Raw genomic sequence first — 18,206 nt, 5'->3', positions numbered from 1 at the left:
CGCTTTTCCTGCATCTTCTCCGTTCCAGGCACATTCTTTACCACTGAGCCACCAGAGAAGCCTCTTGATGTTGTATCCTTTGGGGCAAATGTCTCCAGGGTTGATGTTTCATTTTCTCCCTGCTACCAGACATATCTTCCTGAGGACTAGGTCAGCAAGTGACCCTCAAAGAAAAAGCCCAGTGTCTTATGCTTTGCATCGTTAAAGCAGTGTGTGGGGAGGTGGGATTATGTTTACCATGATGATCATCACTTCGGCCCCTAGGATGTTTGAGAAACAAAAATAAGCTTTGCAAGTTTCTTGGGTTCTGCGGAATCAGCAGGCCCCTGCTGGGACCAATCCCGAACCACCTTCGGAAGAGATACTGACTCATTCTTTCCAACGTGCTGATTGGCTGCGAGGAATGGGCGTGGCTACCGCCTCTGTCCCGCTTCCCATAGGTGAAGGAGTGTTAAGGTGGGCCTCCAGCAGGATTTTGTCCCGTGACAAAAAAAGGAATGTCTTGGGGACTTTTTTTTCCCCCCCTGCTCTGGAGGCCCAGGCTCAAGGCAAATTTATAATGGGAAACCAATTAGAAGGAAAGAAGTCTGAACAGAGTTAAGGTGCCAGGTCCTGGGAGAAGAGACCAGCCCTATCTGAAGTCTGCATGCTCTGCCTCAGGGGTTTAAGGGAAGTGGGGGGAGGGGACTAGACTTTTTAAGGGAAGGGGGCACAGCCAGCACAGGTAGAAAGTGAAGATGGTACTGCCCAAAGCAGGCCATCAGAGAGAGGAAGAATGATGGAGGGCGCCACAGATTCTTGGCATCTTTTATTTTTTCGAAACTTTTAAATGACTTCTAGGCCAGACAGCTGCAGCAGAGGTGTACTCTTGATCAATTAAGGGGGCTTTTGCTGACCTGTAGAATTAAGTGACTCCATTACTGATCCAGCAAAGGGAGCGAGCCACTATGTCCCCGTGGGTCATGCTTTCCTGCTTCCTTTTTGCTGGGCATGAGGCTATGCTCACCAATCCCACCTAAAACCGGAAGCGAGGAACCCGGCTTTTGGTGCAGACAGGGGCTCTACCTGCCCTCCTGTTCTGCCCATAAAACGAAAGAGGACTCTTGGAAGCCGAGAAAGGTTGGAGAAGTCTTTCTGGACGGAGGCGAGCATCGCCAAGCAGCACAGCACTTGGCCGGCGCGGGCTCCAAGGGGCGGAGGTCCAGGATGGGCTTGCTGAAGGGACTTCTCGGAGCCAGGAAGCTGCTGCTCGTCATCCTCGTGCCGCTCCTGCTGCTGCCCCTGCCCATGCTCCACCCCAGCAGCGTGAGTACCGGCCCGTCCCCTCCTGGGGCCAGTGGGTCAGCTGGGAGGTCAGAGGGGAGGTCGCTGGAGGGAAGAGGGGCGCTCAGTGCAGAGTTCAGCAGGCTCTTCTGTCGGTGTCAAGAAGTGGGAACGCTTTCCTGGAGGAGGCTCACATGCTTTCTGCCCAAAAACTGCCATTTTCAATCCCCAGTCCCCCTAACCCTACAGCCCCCAACGGGGAGTGAGATAAGAAAGGGGGTGGGTCAGTGGCTAGAGTGGCCGGTCTGTGGGCCAGGTGGACACCGATAAGGACACTCTGGACAGCGGTGTTTGCCAGGAGACAACATGTGACTGTGGCATGGGAGAGAGACTGGACATGCAGCAAGACCTCCCCACAGAGGAGGGGGAGGGGAGGGAGGGGATTGTGGACCCCAGCCTGCGGTGTGCTGGGGAGCAGTCCCCAGCTGGGCTCTTGTGCATCGAGCCAGGGTCCGTGGGTGGCCCACAGTGGGCTCTGATAACCATGATTGGAGACTCTTAATAAGTTCCTCCTGAACTTTAAATTGAAAGTGGAGCTTGGCTGCCTGCCCTGGCCCCATGCATATGGCCCTTTGATTATCTGTATCCTCTGTGTTTCCTTCTCTGAGTGGTGGAAGGAGAGACAACAAATGACTCGATAAAAAAAAAAAAGAGTAAGAGCCCCCAACTCTAGACAGTGACTGATTTTTTTTGTCCAGGTTGGTGTGAGCCAAAGACCCAGAGCTTCCCTTTCTTTCCTTCCTCTGGCTCCTTTTCTCCTCCTCCCCCTCCTCACCTCCCCCATCCCTCCTCCTTCTTCCCTCCTCCTCTCCCCTCCTTGTGTCCCCTCTCTTCCTCCTTGTCCTTCTCCTCCCAGTGTCTTTACCCCTTCCCCCAGCTGGTACTACCCTTGAGACTTTAGGAAAAATAAGCCAAGAAAGGTTAATCATGTTTGTGGGAGGGGAAGGGCTGTCTTCCATTCAGCTCCCTGAGTGACTTAGTAACCAAAAGTAATTATAAAGTTAGAGGGGATTAGGACTGTTTCTTAAAAACAAACTGGTTTAAATCTTCAGTAGAACAAATACCTCAGAGTGCCAGGGAGCCGCTGATGAAAGCTGGGCTGGGATTAGCAGACAGTGATTGGTGCTGACAGTTTTCCTGGCCGATATACTAGTCCGCTTTTGGCTTTGTCCCCAATAGGGTGATTTTCATTTCTGTCCATGTTGTTGTTTTGTTTTACTCAATGTCAGATGGATTTAGGGAATGCCAACCAAGTGGCACCCACTCTTCTCCATGGCAGCATCAGGCACCCCACCCCCTACAAGTTTCCTAAGTCAGCTCTGTCTCTGGGGACCATGACTGCAGAGAAGTGTTACCATTTCATTCTGGGAGCCTGTCTTTGAGCTTCTCGGGTAACAATTCCTAGTGAGAAGAACCCATGAGACGAAAAATAGAAAAACAAATTACTGAAGTAAACAAAATAATCCATAAATTTTGACAGAAGAGGGATGTTGTGGGGGGAGAAAAGAGAAGAGAAAAGGAAGGAAAGGTGAACTTCTGCTCTGTTGGGGTCTATACATAATTTTTGAATAGGTTTTTAAAGATGGACTCACTAAGATCAAGAGGCACTTGATTTAAGCCCTTTGCTGACTTATCCCCTTCTGTCCAACTGAGTTTCACCTTAGGGAAGGGACAGCCACACTGGTGACATTTGGTGGTGGGGGCGGGAGGGGTAGAGAAAATTCTCTGTCACAAGGGGAGGACCATGCTGTGCACTGTGGGATGTTCAGCAGCATTCCTGGTCGCTACCCGGTAGGTGCCAGCACAACCCCTGCCATTGTGATGGCCAGAGATGCTTCCAGATACTACCCAACATCCCTGGGGCCAAAATCACCCCCAGCTGAGAATCAGTACCTTAAGAAAATGTTCTTCCCTGGTGGTCCATTGGTAAAGAATCCGCCTGCCAATGCAGGAGACATGAGTTCGATCCCTGGTCAGGAAGATCTGCTAGAGAAGGGAATGGCAACCCACTCCAGTATCGTTGCCTGGACAGAGGCGACTGGTGGGCTACAGTCCATGGGGTCGCAAAGAGTCAGACACAACTAAGGGACTAAATAACAGCAGAGCTTCCCAGTCTGTGTTAACAGGGTTGGGGAGGGTAGATGATTCAACCCCCCCCACAACCCTCGGGACTGCCGGGTGGAACCCAAGTGGGCCAAGCCCTCAGAGGTGAATGGAGCCTGCTTGGCACTCGCCCTCGCGTGGCCCGCAGTGTCGATTCCTCCATGGGTCACAGTGTCGGTAAGATACCGCCTCTGTCTGCAAAGAGGAGGCACATCATAGAGGATGTGGTCATGGCACCCACAGCTGGCACAAGCCACCACAGAGACTGGCTCCCGTCGCTTTGGCCCCCTTGCATCACACTTACATTCTGATATTTAATCCTTAAAATTCCTAAACGGCCTTGTTTGCTCTGGGCTGGAGCTGAGAGGAGTGACCTAGGCAGAAGGTCCTGGCCTGCAGTTCTCATCATCCTTCCAAGGGACAAGCCACAGCTACATTTCGGGAAGGATTAGAAGGACCTCCCCATTTTTCTTGCCCAGTTCTCTAAAGCCAGAGGCCCAGACTCGGACCCCCGTATGACAGAAGAGGAAGCAGGGGCCGGAGTTGAAGGGGTGGCGTCCATAACTAAGCCCAGCTTCAGCGTCCCAGTGGGATAAAAGTTATACCCAACTCCCAGACTAAGTTTTCAAAAGCCCTTGCAGTCATTTATGACACCAAATAACCAAACCTCAAGCTCCTTCCAGTGGGGTTTCATAAAGGTGGTCGAACTGTGGGGAAAGGAGCAGATGCAAACACCAGTTGGTAGCAGAGTCAGGAAGCATCTGCTGTGGGGAGATGCCACTTTTGAACTCACTCCTTTGTTTGTAAACAGGAGCCAAGAAGAACTGACAACACTATCTCTTAAAGGCACTGCCTAAATACATACCAATACATACTTGCTGACCAGGGGCAGTGATAAGGGGCTGGGAGCTTCCAGAACATTTTCTCCAGCAGGTAAGAGAGACCTGCTAGCCAGAAGAGGAGCCCAGTTCAGTTCACCCAACATGGACTGAGTAACCTGCCGGACCCTGGGCCAAATGCAGGGCCACACAGAGTGTTCTGGGTTATCTGCATATAAGCTTCCTTGCTGAATTTTGAAATGGTTGAGAAGAAGCAAAAGGAAATTAATGTGAACTCCATGAGTGAACTGAGTGTGAAATAGATGGAAAGGTAATCTGAAGGTGGTTCCTTACCCATTCTTCTAATGAAAGTTAGAAAACTCTAAGGAAAGTTCAGATAAAAATGATGGCAGGAGGGCTTCCCAGGTGGCACTAGTGGTAAAGAACCTGCCTGCCAATGCAGCAGACATGGGTTCAATCCCTGGGTCAGGAAGATCCCCTGGAGGAGGATGTGGCAACTCCAGTATTCTTGCCTGGAGAATCCCATGGACAGAGGAGCCTGGTGGGCTACAGTCCATAGGGTCACAAAGAGTCAAACACAACTGAGTGACTGAGTACAAAAAGAGAAAATGCTCGTGAATATGAATATAAAAATACATAGAAAATAAAAACAAAAAACTATTTTAAAAAATTGATGGCAGGAGAAACTTCCCTCGTGGTCCAGTGATTAAGACTCCTTGATTCCAATGCAGGGGGCATGTGTTTGATCTCTGGTTGGGGAAGTAAGATCCCACATGCCGTGTGACACAGCTAAAAAAAAATGATGGCAGTTTATCCTGTTCGTAATAGTGCTGAATGAAGGTGGCTTGGTCACTTCCTCCAGTAACCTGTTCTAATTCCTAACCATGCTGCTGCTGCTGCTGCTGCTAAGTCGCTTCAGTCGTGTCCGACTCTGTGCGACCCTATAGACGGCAGCCCACCAGGCTCCGCCGTCCCTGGGATTCTCCAGGCAAGAATACTGGAGTGGGTTGCCATTTCCTTCTCCAGTGCATGAAAGGGAAAAGTGAAAGTGAAGTCGCTCAGTCGTGTCGGACCCTTAGCCATAGTTACAATCAAAAAGTTTACCTTGGCTTATCTAAATTCTCCTAATTCAAACCAAAATGGTGTGTGGTAGAAGGAAACGGCACTCTCGCATGCTCTTGTCTCTCTGCCTGCCCCCACCCCACCTCTGCTTCATTCCTGGACCTGTAATGATGAAGCCATAAAGACTGAAGTTACTTCAGAAGGAATAAGGGCTTCTCAGAGAAAGAAAGACATTCTATCTCCTTTTCATCAACTAGAATCAACACCTGCCATTCCGTTTCTTTCTCAGAAAGGAAACGGGAATGAGTGAGCTCAGGTGGGCTGAAGCACTTTGAACTCCTTTAGGTATTTTTATTTCTGCAATAAAGGGAGCATGTCTCTAAGTTGCATTCTTTTCCAAAGGGATCCTTTCCTTGCCCCGCCCCCGCCAGTATTAGTTCTGTTGTCTTATCAGCACTTCCAAAAGTTTTAACTTCTCTGTGATCTTCTGGCCCCAGAGGAAACCTCAGTGGGAGCCCCAGTCAACAATTGCTGGGCCCAGTTCCCATTTCTCAAACCCCAGCCCTCTAATCCATGCATATCAGGAGGGAGCAAGGTCCCATCCAGCCAGGCTGGGTTAATCTCCCCTGACGCCCCTCACTGATCACAGTGACCTTTTGTAACTTTTGTGTAAGAGTCTGAGGACACTTGTTCTGAACCCAAGGGAGAGATAAACAGAACAAGGTTTGTCAGGTTCCTTGATCGCCAGCCAGCCTCAGGGGAGGTCAGACCTGAGCCCAGATGGTTTAGAACTAGGTATAAACAGAGTAATCCACAGCCAGCTTGGATCTTCTACTCAGGGCCCTCCAGAGTCCATGGTTAAAGCCTTTAGACAGAGACTTTTCCTACCACCATTAATCAGCACCATTCCTGGCAACCAGCATCACGGGAGCACTAATTTTTGATAAGAATATTATACTTATTTATTCTGTGCACCCCAAGGCTGTTCAAATAACAAAGGGGGTGGGCTGGGAAAAACCCTGGTAAATTTCCAGGCCCTCTCTTCCAGGCAGAGAGCAGTCTTATTCCCTTTGTCAGAAGGATGTTTCCATGTGTATCAGGCAAGCGGAGTAAAGTCCCAGACTGGTTAGGGCACTGGTTCTCAACAAGGACAATCCACCGCCCGCCCCCGCCCCCCCCAATGCCAAGGGACATCTGGAATGTCTAGAGACATTTTTAGATTTCCCTGGTGGCTCAGCAGTAAAGAATCCACCTGCAATGCAGGAGACCCAGGTTCAATCCCTGGATCAGAAAGATCCCCTGAAGGAGGGCATGGCAACCCACTCCAGTATTCTTGCCTGGAAAATCCCATGGACATAGGAGCCTGATGTGCTACTGAGCACACACACACACATTTTTGGTTGTCACAACCGGGGAGGTACTACTGACATCTAGTGGGTAGAGGCCAAGGATGCTGCTAAATGGTTTACAATGCACAGGACAGTTCCCCACCCCCACCCTCACCCCTCAGCAAGGAGTGATCCAGCTTCAAATGGCCCAGTTTCAGAATTCACATGTGAACCAGTTACACAAATCAATCTCTGCCTTCAGCCACCCCAAGAATTTCTAGCATCTGATCAGCTTGACACCAAAATATTCTGTATGAACTCATTTATGATATACGATATACCTTTATGATATATGATCTTGGATCTGGACACTGCAGTTAATTTCTGTTCCTACCCTGCTCAGTTTCAGGGACCAATAGAGCTATGATAGCATGACTGTCCAGTGGCCTCCCTGTCGCAAACCCATGCAAACCACGTGCCAGACATCAGTCTCCCCAAAGAGCAGCCATACCTTCACCCACCAAAATATGATGGCACATACCCACCAAACTGCTTCCCTGGTGGATCAGTGGTAAAGAATCCACCTAACAGTGCAGGAGATGCAGGTTAGATCCCTGAGTCGGAAAGGTCCTCTGGAGAAAGAAATGGCAACCCACTCCAATATTCTTGCCTGGGAAATCTCATGGATAGAGGGGGCTGGCGGGCTACAGTCCATGGGGTCACAAAGATTTGGACATGACTTAGTGACGAAACAACAACAATCCAGCAAACTCCTCTGCCAAGTCCAGCTTTGCATCCAGTCCCAGGGCTGTGTGCCAGCGCCCGTGTTGACTTCTGTGTGATGGCTGCCTCTGCCCCAGCTCTCTTTTGGATTCTCGGTGGTAACGGCTGTCTCTAACCACCCACTTTCCTCCCCTTCCAGGAGGCCTCATGTGCTTACGTGTTGATCGTGACCGCCGTGTACTGGGTGTCCGAGGCGGTGCCTCTTGGAGCTGCAGCCCTGGTGCCTGCCTTCCTCTACCCGTTCTTCGGAGTCCTGCGATCCAGCGAGGTTAGACCACTGGTAGCCCCTGCCTGGTCCCTGCCGGGCCAGTGAGAGAGGGCTGGAAGTGAAGGGAGATTCACAAAGCATTGAGGAGGGGCTTCTTTCACCCTCTGGACCAACCCATTAGCACTGAGCCTTTGCACCTGCTGTTCTGGACCCCATGCTCCTTTCCTTCAACCCATGACCTGCATCTCCCTCGAACTGCCGCTTTCAGGAAGCCTTTTGGATCCAAATGCTCCTTCAGCCTGAAAACCTTTAGGAACCATGTGATTGGCACATTCAACCAGATTTCCCCCTACTCCTTTCTCTGTCTTTCGATTGTCTCTTTAGACTCTAAACACTCAAAGGAGGAGTCAGGTCTCGGGTCTTTGGGATCTCATGATAAAGTTGAGCCTGTATGGAGCAGGGGCTCAATAAGTGCTTGCCGACAGAGAAACTTACCATGGTTTCCCTGAGGCCTGACAATGTCTTCATCCACTTCCTCTAGAAACCATGTCTCTCCCTTCTTCCCCAGCTCAGGATTACTGCACATTTTTTCCTTGACTGCTGTCAACCTAGAACTCTGCCCTCTGTTCACTCTCTCTGGCATTCTTAAACCTCTGACAGAAATTGTCAACAGGAAGCCCAGAGTGGTGCCAAATTTCAGGGCAAACAGTTAAGCCTCACACAAATAGGAAAGAAGAAAATCACAGCCAGACACCGAAAGCAAGATGAAGAATGGTCCTCATTCATTAACAGCTGGTTCCATTTGGACTATCTCATTATAGCTCCTGGTCTCTGCTTAGGGTTTCTGACGAAGATTGAATGTAGAAGTTAGTTAAGGACATAGGCTCAGAAGAAAAGAGGAAAGGGACCTATTGTTTGAATGCCTACTAAGACTCAGGCACAACCCCAGAAGTACTGTATTAGTTAATACTCTCAAGAGCACTACCAGGTAGACATTACTATTTCCATTCTACAGAATGAGGAAAGATGTTCACAGAGTTAAGATCACATAGAAGGAAATAGCAGAACTGGATTCAAACTCGTACCTATTAGATTTCAGTCTATGCACTTGTTTACTGTACCGTCAGAAAAACACTCCATTAAGTATTACATACCTTCATGGTGAGTTACTACTTACCTTTTCACTTCACCTGTGTGATGTGAGGAAGGAATAATGAACCTGGGTCCATAGGATGCCTTAACCATGGATAACAGAACTTTTTGCAAAAGTCTAAAGATAAAATTAGGCTCCCCCCTAATTGTAGTTAGTCACATCCTGCAGGAGACCTGGGTTCAATCCCTGGGTCAGGAAGATCCCCTGGAGAAGGGAATGGCAACCCACTCCAGTATTCTTGCCTGAAAAATTCCATGGACAGAGGAGCCTGGTAGGTTATAGTACATGGGATCACAAAGAGTCAGACACAACAGAGCAACTAATTAATTGCTGTACCTGACTACAAATTAACATGTCCTTCTACTGGATGGACTCAACTGGTCAGTTTTTGTTTGGCTTTTTTTGGTTTGCAACATTTTGGTTTAGAGGTGGTTAGTACATTAGTTTGTTGGTTGGTTGGCATTTAGTAGTCATAACAGCTTCAGACTCGCCAAAAAGGATACAATCCCCCAAACGCTCAGCAGTGCTTTTATTCCTGAAACGGGTCTAACACCAGTATCCAGGGACCCACATAAAACTCGCCTGGGACCTGAAGCACTAGGCAGTCTCTGCAGTTGTCCCCCTTCCTTTGTGGAAAGAGAACAGGTAGCTCGGGTCTGTATGTGTGCCTAAAAGAACAAGCATCAATATTACCTTTCTTAAGAGAAAAGTATGAACTTGGCTGGCAGGTTTCTCTTTAAAATTGTGACAGCAAAAGTCAATGAGTCAAAAAAAAAAAAAAGCCAATGAGTCAGAAGGTGAAAGTAGAGAGCAGAGAAAAAAAGTTATAGAAAGAACTGAAACTTAAGTAACATTTTTAAAGTGAGCAAACTATTCATTAAAAAACTAGTATCTTTGTATTTCACTACAGGCAGCTCAAAAGCCAACAGCATGCTTCAACCTTAAAGTAGATGATGTCTCTGTTTCCCCAAGGGCTTCCTGCAGCGGGATCCTACAGACTGGTGGGCCAGTCAGCCCCTCCACACACTAGGGATGTTGCTAGGCAACAGTTCATCCTAGGATCTGCCCATCTGCACCATTAGGAAGGCAGTTGTTTTCAAAGGCAACCGCACTTTGTAAGGAGAAAAAGAAGACTGTCTGGGGAGAGATTAGGTGTTGTTATTGCTGGAGCTAGAGGTGGAAAACACCGGAAGAGCCAGGGAGCCAATTTTTATCATTTGAGGTGAAAAATTCTACCCCATCGGCCTGATAAAGTGGCTTTGGTTGGTGATGATATTTAACAGCTGGGCTCCAAGGTACAGTTTAGACCAAATATAATCTGTTTAGCTAGCCTTTTAAATTCAGATTAAAGGAAATGTCAATTGGGTAGAGGACATGGGTGATAGCCCTGTGTGAGCCTGTTGACTTCACAGACAGAGAACATATCTATTCCTCAGCCATTGACTTACCTCCTATACCAGCATGTGCTTTAGCTTTCTGGGAAAAATGAGGTGAGGGGTCTACAGGAACCCCCTTCTTCAGATACAGCATCCATTTGTCACTCCTTAAACCCACCTGTGCTTTCCCAGCCCCTTGCCAGGACTTAGGCCACTCTTTCACCTTGGAAAGTTCTCTCTAACCCTTTAAGCTTTTAAAATCCTACGCAGTTACCCTGTTGGATGAAGCCTTTCCAAAAACTTTCCAACACTAAATGTGTTGGTCCCTTCCTTTGGGACCGCCCTGATATCTTTGTCCTTTGGTTTTTTTAGTTGGAGTATAACTGCTTTACAATGTTGTGTTAGTTTCTGCCATACAACAACAGCAATGGATACAAACAACAACATATACATATATCCTCTCCCTCTTGAACCTCCCTCCCACCCCCTCCCATCCCACCCCTCTAGGTTGTCACAGAGCACTGCGCTGAGCTCCCTGTGCTATAGAGCAGCTTCCCACTAGCTATCTCCTTTACACATTGGTAGTGTATATATGTTAATGCTACACTCTCTTCCCTCACTGTGTCCACATGTCCTTTCTCTATATCTGTGTCTCTATTCCCACCCTGCAAATAGGTTCATCTGTACTATTTGTCCTTTAAATGGTACAAGAAATACATCAGATCAAAACTTGCTGTAAGCCATATTGTCTCTCCACCCAGCTTCACCCCTTCTAGGATTTACAATGTATTTTGCATACAGGCCACTCTCACACCAGCCTCAGTTAATGTTTCTCAACTGCAGTGTTCTTGATGGTGTGTGTCAGCAGTGTACTCTCCATGTGAAGGAAGGTGAGTGAATAGAATCAGTGTGACCCTGAAACTGTGGCTTCTGTCTCTCAGGTTATTCAGTCAACATTCAGAAAAATATTTTTTCTGAGTGCCGTACTTACTGTGTGCACTGTGGGATGTTACAGATACTTTGCAGGTGACAAAAATGAAAAAGAAATCTATTTTTGCCCTCTTGGATCTCATAGCTAATGCTTTGGGTTTCCCACTGGGGCTGGATGTGTGCATATAAGTGGCTAAATTTTACAGTGATGGATTGTCAGTCTTCAGGTTAAGAGTTCACCGTGCAAAGCTTAGATTGTCCTCTCTCAGCCAAATTCAGGTGCTGAAAAGAGATACAAATGGCTCCTGACCTTGAGAAGTTTCTGTTCTAGTAGAGAGAAAGTATAAACCACATGGAGTAACACAGAAGACTCTATGCAGTAATGCCACTATTATTGGCATTGCAGAGGACTTACACAATCTCCCATGAGAGAATGTTCTAGATAAATGAAGTTTACCCTATCAAGTGCCCAAAATTTATACTGACTGCTTTTTGATTGAGGTCTTTCCATAAGGCTTTACAATTTCCCTGCTCTTTTAAACAGAAGTTGCTGAACATAAATTAACTTTTTCTTTGGAGCCTTCAGTATTTCCAGGGATAAAAATTTCTCAATCAGAGAAGCCCATGTGGGCTGGATAATAGCATAGTTGAGTAGCTTGAGTACTGGTTGAATAGCTGAACCTAAAGGATCTTTCATAACATGTTGGCATTGTGCTGGCGAGAGAACACAAATGAAAATATGAAAGGCATATTACTGGGATTGCAGATGACTCAAAGTTGGATGGACCAGCTAATGCACAGAGACAGAATCAATGCTGCCAGGAAGAGGCAGTGGACTGGGACTGGCAAAATGAAGTTTCATAACGATGAATGTTAGCAGTTTGTGTGAAAAAGACCCTTGGCTTTCAGCTGAGTATAGACTTGGTGTAAGCTTTCCATCCAAGGTGGCTGCCAAAATGCAGAGGTCCTTTACATGCACTGTATCTCTTAATGGGCTTCCCTGGTGGCTCAGTTGGTAAAGAATCCACTTGCAATACAGGAGACTCTGATTTGATCCCTGGGTCAGGAAGAACCACAGAGGAGGGAAATGGCAACCCACTTCAGTATTCTTGCCTGGGAAATCCTGTGGTCAGAGGAGCCTATCTTTTAATCCTCTATAAAGTGACTATTATGATCACTGTCCAGGGCAGTAAATTCTGGATAAGTTGCTCATTCAGAGGTGGGTACCCAAGATGTCTAAAATCTAGAAGCTGAGTCACATGAGGAAGGAAGAGAGGCCTCAAGAGGGGCATGATTTCATTTTTTTTTGTACAGCTCAACACACCAGGCTCAGAGGGGCCGAACCAGAGGCAAAGTATCATAAGGGAGATTCCCCTCTTTGGGAGGGAAGACTCTGAAATGGGGACCCCATATGGTCCTGCTGTTCCTGTCCCTAGAAGCACAAGCCGGATGACCGAATCAGGGACATTAGAGGTAGACTCCATTCCTTGGGGGAGGGTCTGGGCTCTAAGGCCCTTTGACTTTAGGATTCTATCAAGCTTGTAAGCACCCAGCCACTGCTCCCCTCTACTGGTGCACGGAGCTCAGTTCTGTATTTCAGATTTGTTTTTAGGCATGTTTTTGTTTGTTTTGCTTGCATTGTGACTCTCATTACTATCAACGTATCTGCCTTGAAAGTCCTCTAAGCCCTTCTAATGTATTACAGTGGCAGGGAACAGTACCTGTGTCAATCAAGTGAGCTGAGAGTCACTGTTTATAGAAGAATGGCATAGAGGTGGGGGCCCAGAGGTGCTCTGGGGAACTAAACAGCATGGTTTGAACACTGAGGCTTGGAAAGAGTCTCAGGGGTGCCCAGGGTCAGGAACTATTTCTGGTAGTGATTACACCTGCTCCCTATCTACCCACCAAACACATGTACACACACACACACACACACACACACACACACACACACACACACACACACACACACACACACCCTCTGCACACACACACACACACACACACACACACCCTCTGCACACACACACACACACACCCTCTGCACACACACACACACACACACACCCTCTGCGCGCACACACACACACACACACACACACACACACACCCTCTGCTGTCTCAGTGGCCTACACTGCAGGCCTCTAGCACGTCCCATTTAGATTCTAGCTCCTGCCAGGGCCAGGGAAGAGGCAAGGCAGCTCCAGCTATAAAAACAAAACAGCCTCTACAGCCAAGTGATGCTGGAGTCTGATATCCTGAAATCTGCTTCCCTATTGGCTTCTGATCTTTCTGACCCACCGATTCCTGACCAGTGCCCAGACCCTGACTGTTGGTTTAAATCTGGGGGCATTTCATATACCACTCTCTACTCTGCCTTTCTGGCCTCTGCTTACTATGGAGGCTGACACCCCCACCCCCTTGATCCCTCACCACATAACCCCCCAACATATACAAGCCTGTGAGGATAGATGGAGCATCTGTGCCCAGCCACCCGCCCGAACCCAGGCTGCCCATCACCCACAGCCATCCAGACACAGCCCAGAGTTGAGCCCACACCCAGGCCACAAGGGGGGCCCAATACCCAGGAACCTACAGATCTTGCAGCCCTTTGAGGCCAAGCCAGTGTTTCCACAGGAAGAGCAGAAACTGGGGGCACCTGGTAAGTCAGCAATTCTAAGCTCTGCAGTTGGGCTGACTTCTGGCCAGGTCAGCACCCATCTGGGTCTCTCTGCTTCAGCCTTCTCTAGGGTAGGGTTTGTAAAGCATGTTTTTTAAGCAACAAAACCTTTTTTTTGAAACTAAATCTTAGGAGAATCAATATATGAAACTGATGGAAGAGGAAGTCCTACTCCAATTGGTCATGAGGGCTCAGAGCCCTGGCTGCCTGGGCCCTTCCCGCTGCAACACCTTGTGGTCACCCCATTCCCACAGCAGCCCCTGAGGTTCCAGGGGCAACAAGTGGTTTGAAAACCTCTGTCCTCAGGGAATACAGACAGGTGGTTAGGAGGGTGTCTGAGCCTGCACAGACTTAACCAGTAGAATCAGCATTCCTGCCCCCAGGGAAGGGCAGAGAGGCAGCCACAATGGACATAGCTTCTTTGCCAGGGAGATGGTTGGGATGGTGTCATGAGGGCTCCAGCTCTGACGGGCTTAGCTCAGCGCTGAGGGGGGCCTGCCCAGGATCCCATCCTGGACTCACTGCAAATTGCTCAGATGAACCAAAAGAGCCTCAATATAGGCCCATCTCCAGCCTATATTGACCAGCACCAATCTTCTGAAGGACTGCCACCTTCCTGCCATGTGACAAGGCTCACCACTAGCCGACCTGCAGGGAGAGCCTGGGTGTGTGCAGTCAACAGCAGGGTGCTGACCGGCTGCATTTCTGACAGTACCCGTGCAATGCCACCCGTAGCCGTGTCAGGACACAGTCAGATCCACCCATCCGGCCAGTCTCTGGCCGTCACCACCATGAGCAGGGACAGTGGCAACATGGCAAGGGTCAGGATCCAAGTTGGGAGTAAGGTAGATCTGAGTTTGAATCCAGTTTGTCACTAACTAGCCTTGAGCAAACTGTGTGTTGACTGAAATAAAAGTTGCAAGTTAAGTTTTATTTGGGTACCTTACTGAGGACTATGGCCTGGGAGACAGCCTGGGTTACTGAGGAACTGCTCCGAAGAGCTGAGTCAGGAGCCAGGAAATATATGAATTTATTTTTCTGGAAAAAAAAAAAAAACAACATGTAGTCAAACATCAGAAGACTACTGCTAATCACAACAGATATCTCCAGTTAATGATTTTAGTGCTCTTCTATTTATGAGAATCTGGAGCCACTGAAATGATTCCTTAGATATACATCTTAACTATTTAGGGCCAATACCCAAAGTATAGAGGCTTCCTGTTTTTCTCCATCCTACATTCCCCTCAGGGTGCATGACTATAGGAGCTAAGGGCTTGATCCTTATAGAACTGGAATGGGCAACATTCTTTTCTTTCCCTGTGTAACATCTCTAAACTGTAACCATTTTACTCACCTGGAAAATCAGAACAATTGACATACTTACTTCATGGGGAGTTGTGAGGATGTTAAAAGCTTTCTGAGTGAGAAAGTGCCCATCAGAGTGCCCAGCTCATCTTCACGAGTGATTGGTTGGTCCATCTCTGTCTTTCTCCCTGACGATGCCCTTGATGATGTTCTTAGTGAGGAAAGCACTGAACCAAGATCAACATCCAGATTTCTATTCTCCTCAGACTTCTAGGATTAAAGCCACAACTGCCCTCTTCCTATTAAAAAACAACAGCAACAACTTTGTAAAAGCAATTAAAACCTGACATATCTAGAGAGCAATAAATATTCCCACGACCAAAGAGAGTGATGTTTTTAAAAGCTCATCACTAAGAGATGCCACCTGCAATTCACTAACAATGAACTAGTTCATTACTAGACTACATTACTCATCATTTATGTCTTTGTGCCTCTCAGTCCAGGCTGGGTTAGAAAACTCTAGAGATGGCCTCACCCTTCACTTAAGAAAGTTTGGAAGAATCTTTTTCTTTGAGGTCCACCTTGCTCCTTCTTATTTCATTTCTTTCTCTACGTGGTCGTGCTGGCATACCTGATTCCTGACCCTGAATCTCATCTTGAAGCATTTCATCTTTTCACTTCATTTAACAGTAATAATGGGCCTTTTCTGAGGACTTCCTATATGCCAGGCCTGTCCTGCATCATTTTACTTAAGGCACACATTATGATGGATTCCATGTATTGTGTATTACTACACAGAGTGACGAGGGTATTGGGTTCAGTGTTTGGTCCCAGAGCATCTGTGGGAGCAGGCATTTGAACCCAGTTCATCTTAATTCCAGAGCCTGAGCTTGCTGTCCTCTGCTCCACCTTTTCAAAGCCGTCTCTTTGAGCCCATCTCTTCTTAAACACTGTCCGGAAATACCTCTGCTCTCCAAGCCCAGGGTTTTGGCATACTGAGAAAAACCACAGAGCAGAAAAGCAGCAAAGGCAATAACACTGCCAACATAAATGTCACAGAATCCACGCACTCTAGCCATGGGAGGAGCTCTCATCATAGAATCTAAGTTTTCTTTGCAAATAGTTCTAACGATTTCCGTTATCTAGTTTCCCAACTCACAGAATATTAGTCTTGGAAATTAGATAGTGGGGAAAGGAAGGTTTATGGCAAATGTGAGGATGCAACACATTTTATAAAATGATTAAAATAATCCTTAAGAATCCTGGAACTCCCAGGGGGGTTCTGAATAACCAAGGCTTTATTGTAAAAGAAAAATCAGTGGGCTAGAAAACTAACCGACACCACCATCAGACAGGGTTTTATTTATTGTGCCTCAGCTTTCTCTGTGTGCTAATGGCCACAGACCTGGACAGTGGGACCACTGAGTAACAGGAGAACCACCAGGAACCCCAGCTGTCAAGGTGGCGGGCCAGGCTAGCTGGTTTGCACGTGTCATTTAATCTTCACAACAGCTTTACAAAAGATTGGGAGTCATATAGTCCTCATTTATTTTTTTAGATGAGAGAAATGAAACCCAGAGAGGTTGAATAACTTGCCCAGGGTCACACAGCCTCATCCTGGCTGACTCCAGAGCCCTCACTCTTCCCCACTTGACAGTACTATCTTGTGATCACAGACCACACCCAGGCTAAATCACCAAGCATGTGGCATTACTCACAAGGGGGAGGGAGGACGTGTGAACAGACCCGAGTCCACCAAACACCAAATAAGAAAACAGCACAGTTGTTTTCTAAACAACAACTATCCCACTAAAGTTGAGCCTGGGGCTTCCATTGGACCAGGCCCAGGTATTTGGGGCCAGTGTCAGGACTGTGATTGTGAATAAAGATAAGGAATGTGGGCTGGCCCATGCTGTCTGGGGGACCAAGAATTTCCCCTGGGGTTGAATTAGATGAGTGGTTTCCAGTTGGCTGCCGTGAATGGCATGTCGCATGGTAGCTTTAGATTCAGAGGGACCTGGATTGATATCTCGACTCCACCCCTCACATCGGGGACCCTGGAACCTCTTCCCTAACCTCTCTGGGTCTGTTTCCTCACCTTAAATGAGAAAGCGAATGCAAAATACAACATTCCTGGTATGCAGAAGGCACTCTACATAGGTTGGTTCCTTTCTCTTTCCCTTTGACAGTATCCCAGAGAAAGTAGCCCCACCCATTGTGCAGGCTCTGAGCCTCCTGAAAGGCCATCACAAACTGGAATTCTACTAGGATTTGTGTCAAAGAGGCAGAAAATCAAAAGGCTGTCAGTCAGTCCCCTGGGAAAGTAACCCTGGTAGCACTGAGTCTTTAGAAGCTTCACAGAGGGCCATGAGTCATGGGGCCAGTGGGGGACCGTCGCCAAGGTCTAGCGGTGTCTCAGGTCTTCTGCAGGGCTTCTTGATCAACATCAAAGTGCCTCTCAGCTGCCTCGGACCATGAGCGGGCAGTGAGGAAGGTCCGTCCAGTTCAGCCACCCCTGGCCTTCCCAGCAGTGCTTCCACCTCCCGCGAGGGGGCAGCACCTCCACCGACCATCGGGGTCCAAGCCCTCCTTGTCCCTCCCAGAGGGTACACTCCTCTAGAGTCACAAGCTCAGCAGAGCTTCTCTGTCCTCCGGGAGAATTAGTGACAGTGTCGATGAGGGCTGGGATCCAGGACGAGGACTAGGTTAACCAGAAGCACAGGGCTTTTCTCCCAGCAAATGGTCAGAGAGGAAAGATGATCCCTCTGCGGCACAGAACTCATCAGTCAGACACAAGGAAATCTCCGTGGGGGAAAAAGAGAGAAGAGGGAAATGGAACAGGTTGCCTTCTGGCACAGCTCTTATCTTACCAAAGTGCCCCTAGCAGGGTTAAAAAAATCAAATAATATTGAAAGAGATCACAATTAAAAAAACAGCTGTCTCTTCCACCTACCTCCCCTAACCCAGAGCCAATAACTTAACTTTGCTAACTGCTTCTTCCGGTATTAAGTGCCACAGTCCTATATGATATTCCTATATTAATTGTGGCTTCCCAGGTGGTGCTAATGGTAAAGAACCCGCCTGCCAAAGCAGGAGATGTAAAAGAGGTGGGTTCG

General features: G+C 47.9%; 2 protein-coding genes across 3 annotated transcripts in view; one reads left to right on the top strand and one right to left on the bottom strand.

Moving 5' to 3' along the window:
• Nucleotides 1-18,206, bottom strand: part of LOC145523189 (uncharacterized) — a 44,142-nt gene that overhangs the window by 1,205 nt on the left and 24,731 nt on the right. The window contains exons 5-9 of one of the 2 annotated variants that reach the window (XR_014066411.1): nt 15,170-15,389; nt 14,728-14,823; nt 9,303-9,467; nt 8,142-8,490; nt 7,596-7,758 (exon numbers count right to left, since the gene is read on the bottom strand). The gene's annotated coding sequence lies outside the window, so the exon portion shown is untranslated. Of the gene's footprint in view, nt 1-7,595; nt 7,759-8,141; nt 8,491-9,302; nt 9,468-14,697; nt 14,824-15,169; nt 15,390-18,206 lie in introns of those variants that run through there. The other variant, XR_014066410.1, reaches the window with a different exon arrangement.
• The window catches only part of SLC13A4 (solute carrier family 13 member 4), a 42,962-nt gene continuing 25,171 nt past the window's right edge, over nt 416-18,206 (top strand). Inside the window, exons 1-2 of the mRNA XM_081533012.1 lie at nt 416-1,305; nt 7,578-7,706. Of these exons, the coding sequence (XP_081389138.1) occupies nt 991-1,305; nt 7,578-7,706 (444 nt within the window). The 5' untranslated portion in view covers nt 416-990. The remainder of the gene's footprint in view (nt 1,306-7,577; nt 7,707-18,206) is intronic.

This window comes from Giraffa tippelskirchi, chromosome 10 (genome assembly GCF_054371585.1).
Source record: "Giraffa tippelskirchi isolate mGirTip1 chromosome 10, T2T-mGirTip1v1.2.pri, whole genome shotgun sequence".
In the NCBI taxonomy this organism is placed as follows: domain Eukaryota; kingdom Metazoa; phylum Chordata; class Mammalia; order Artiodactyla; family Giraffidae; genus Giraffa; species Giraffa tippelskirchi.
The sequence above is the reverse complement of the archived record's forward strand: the minus strand, read 5'-3'. Positions and strand labels throughout refer to the sequence as shown.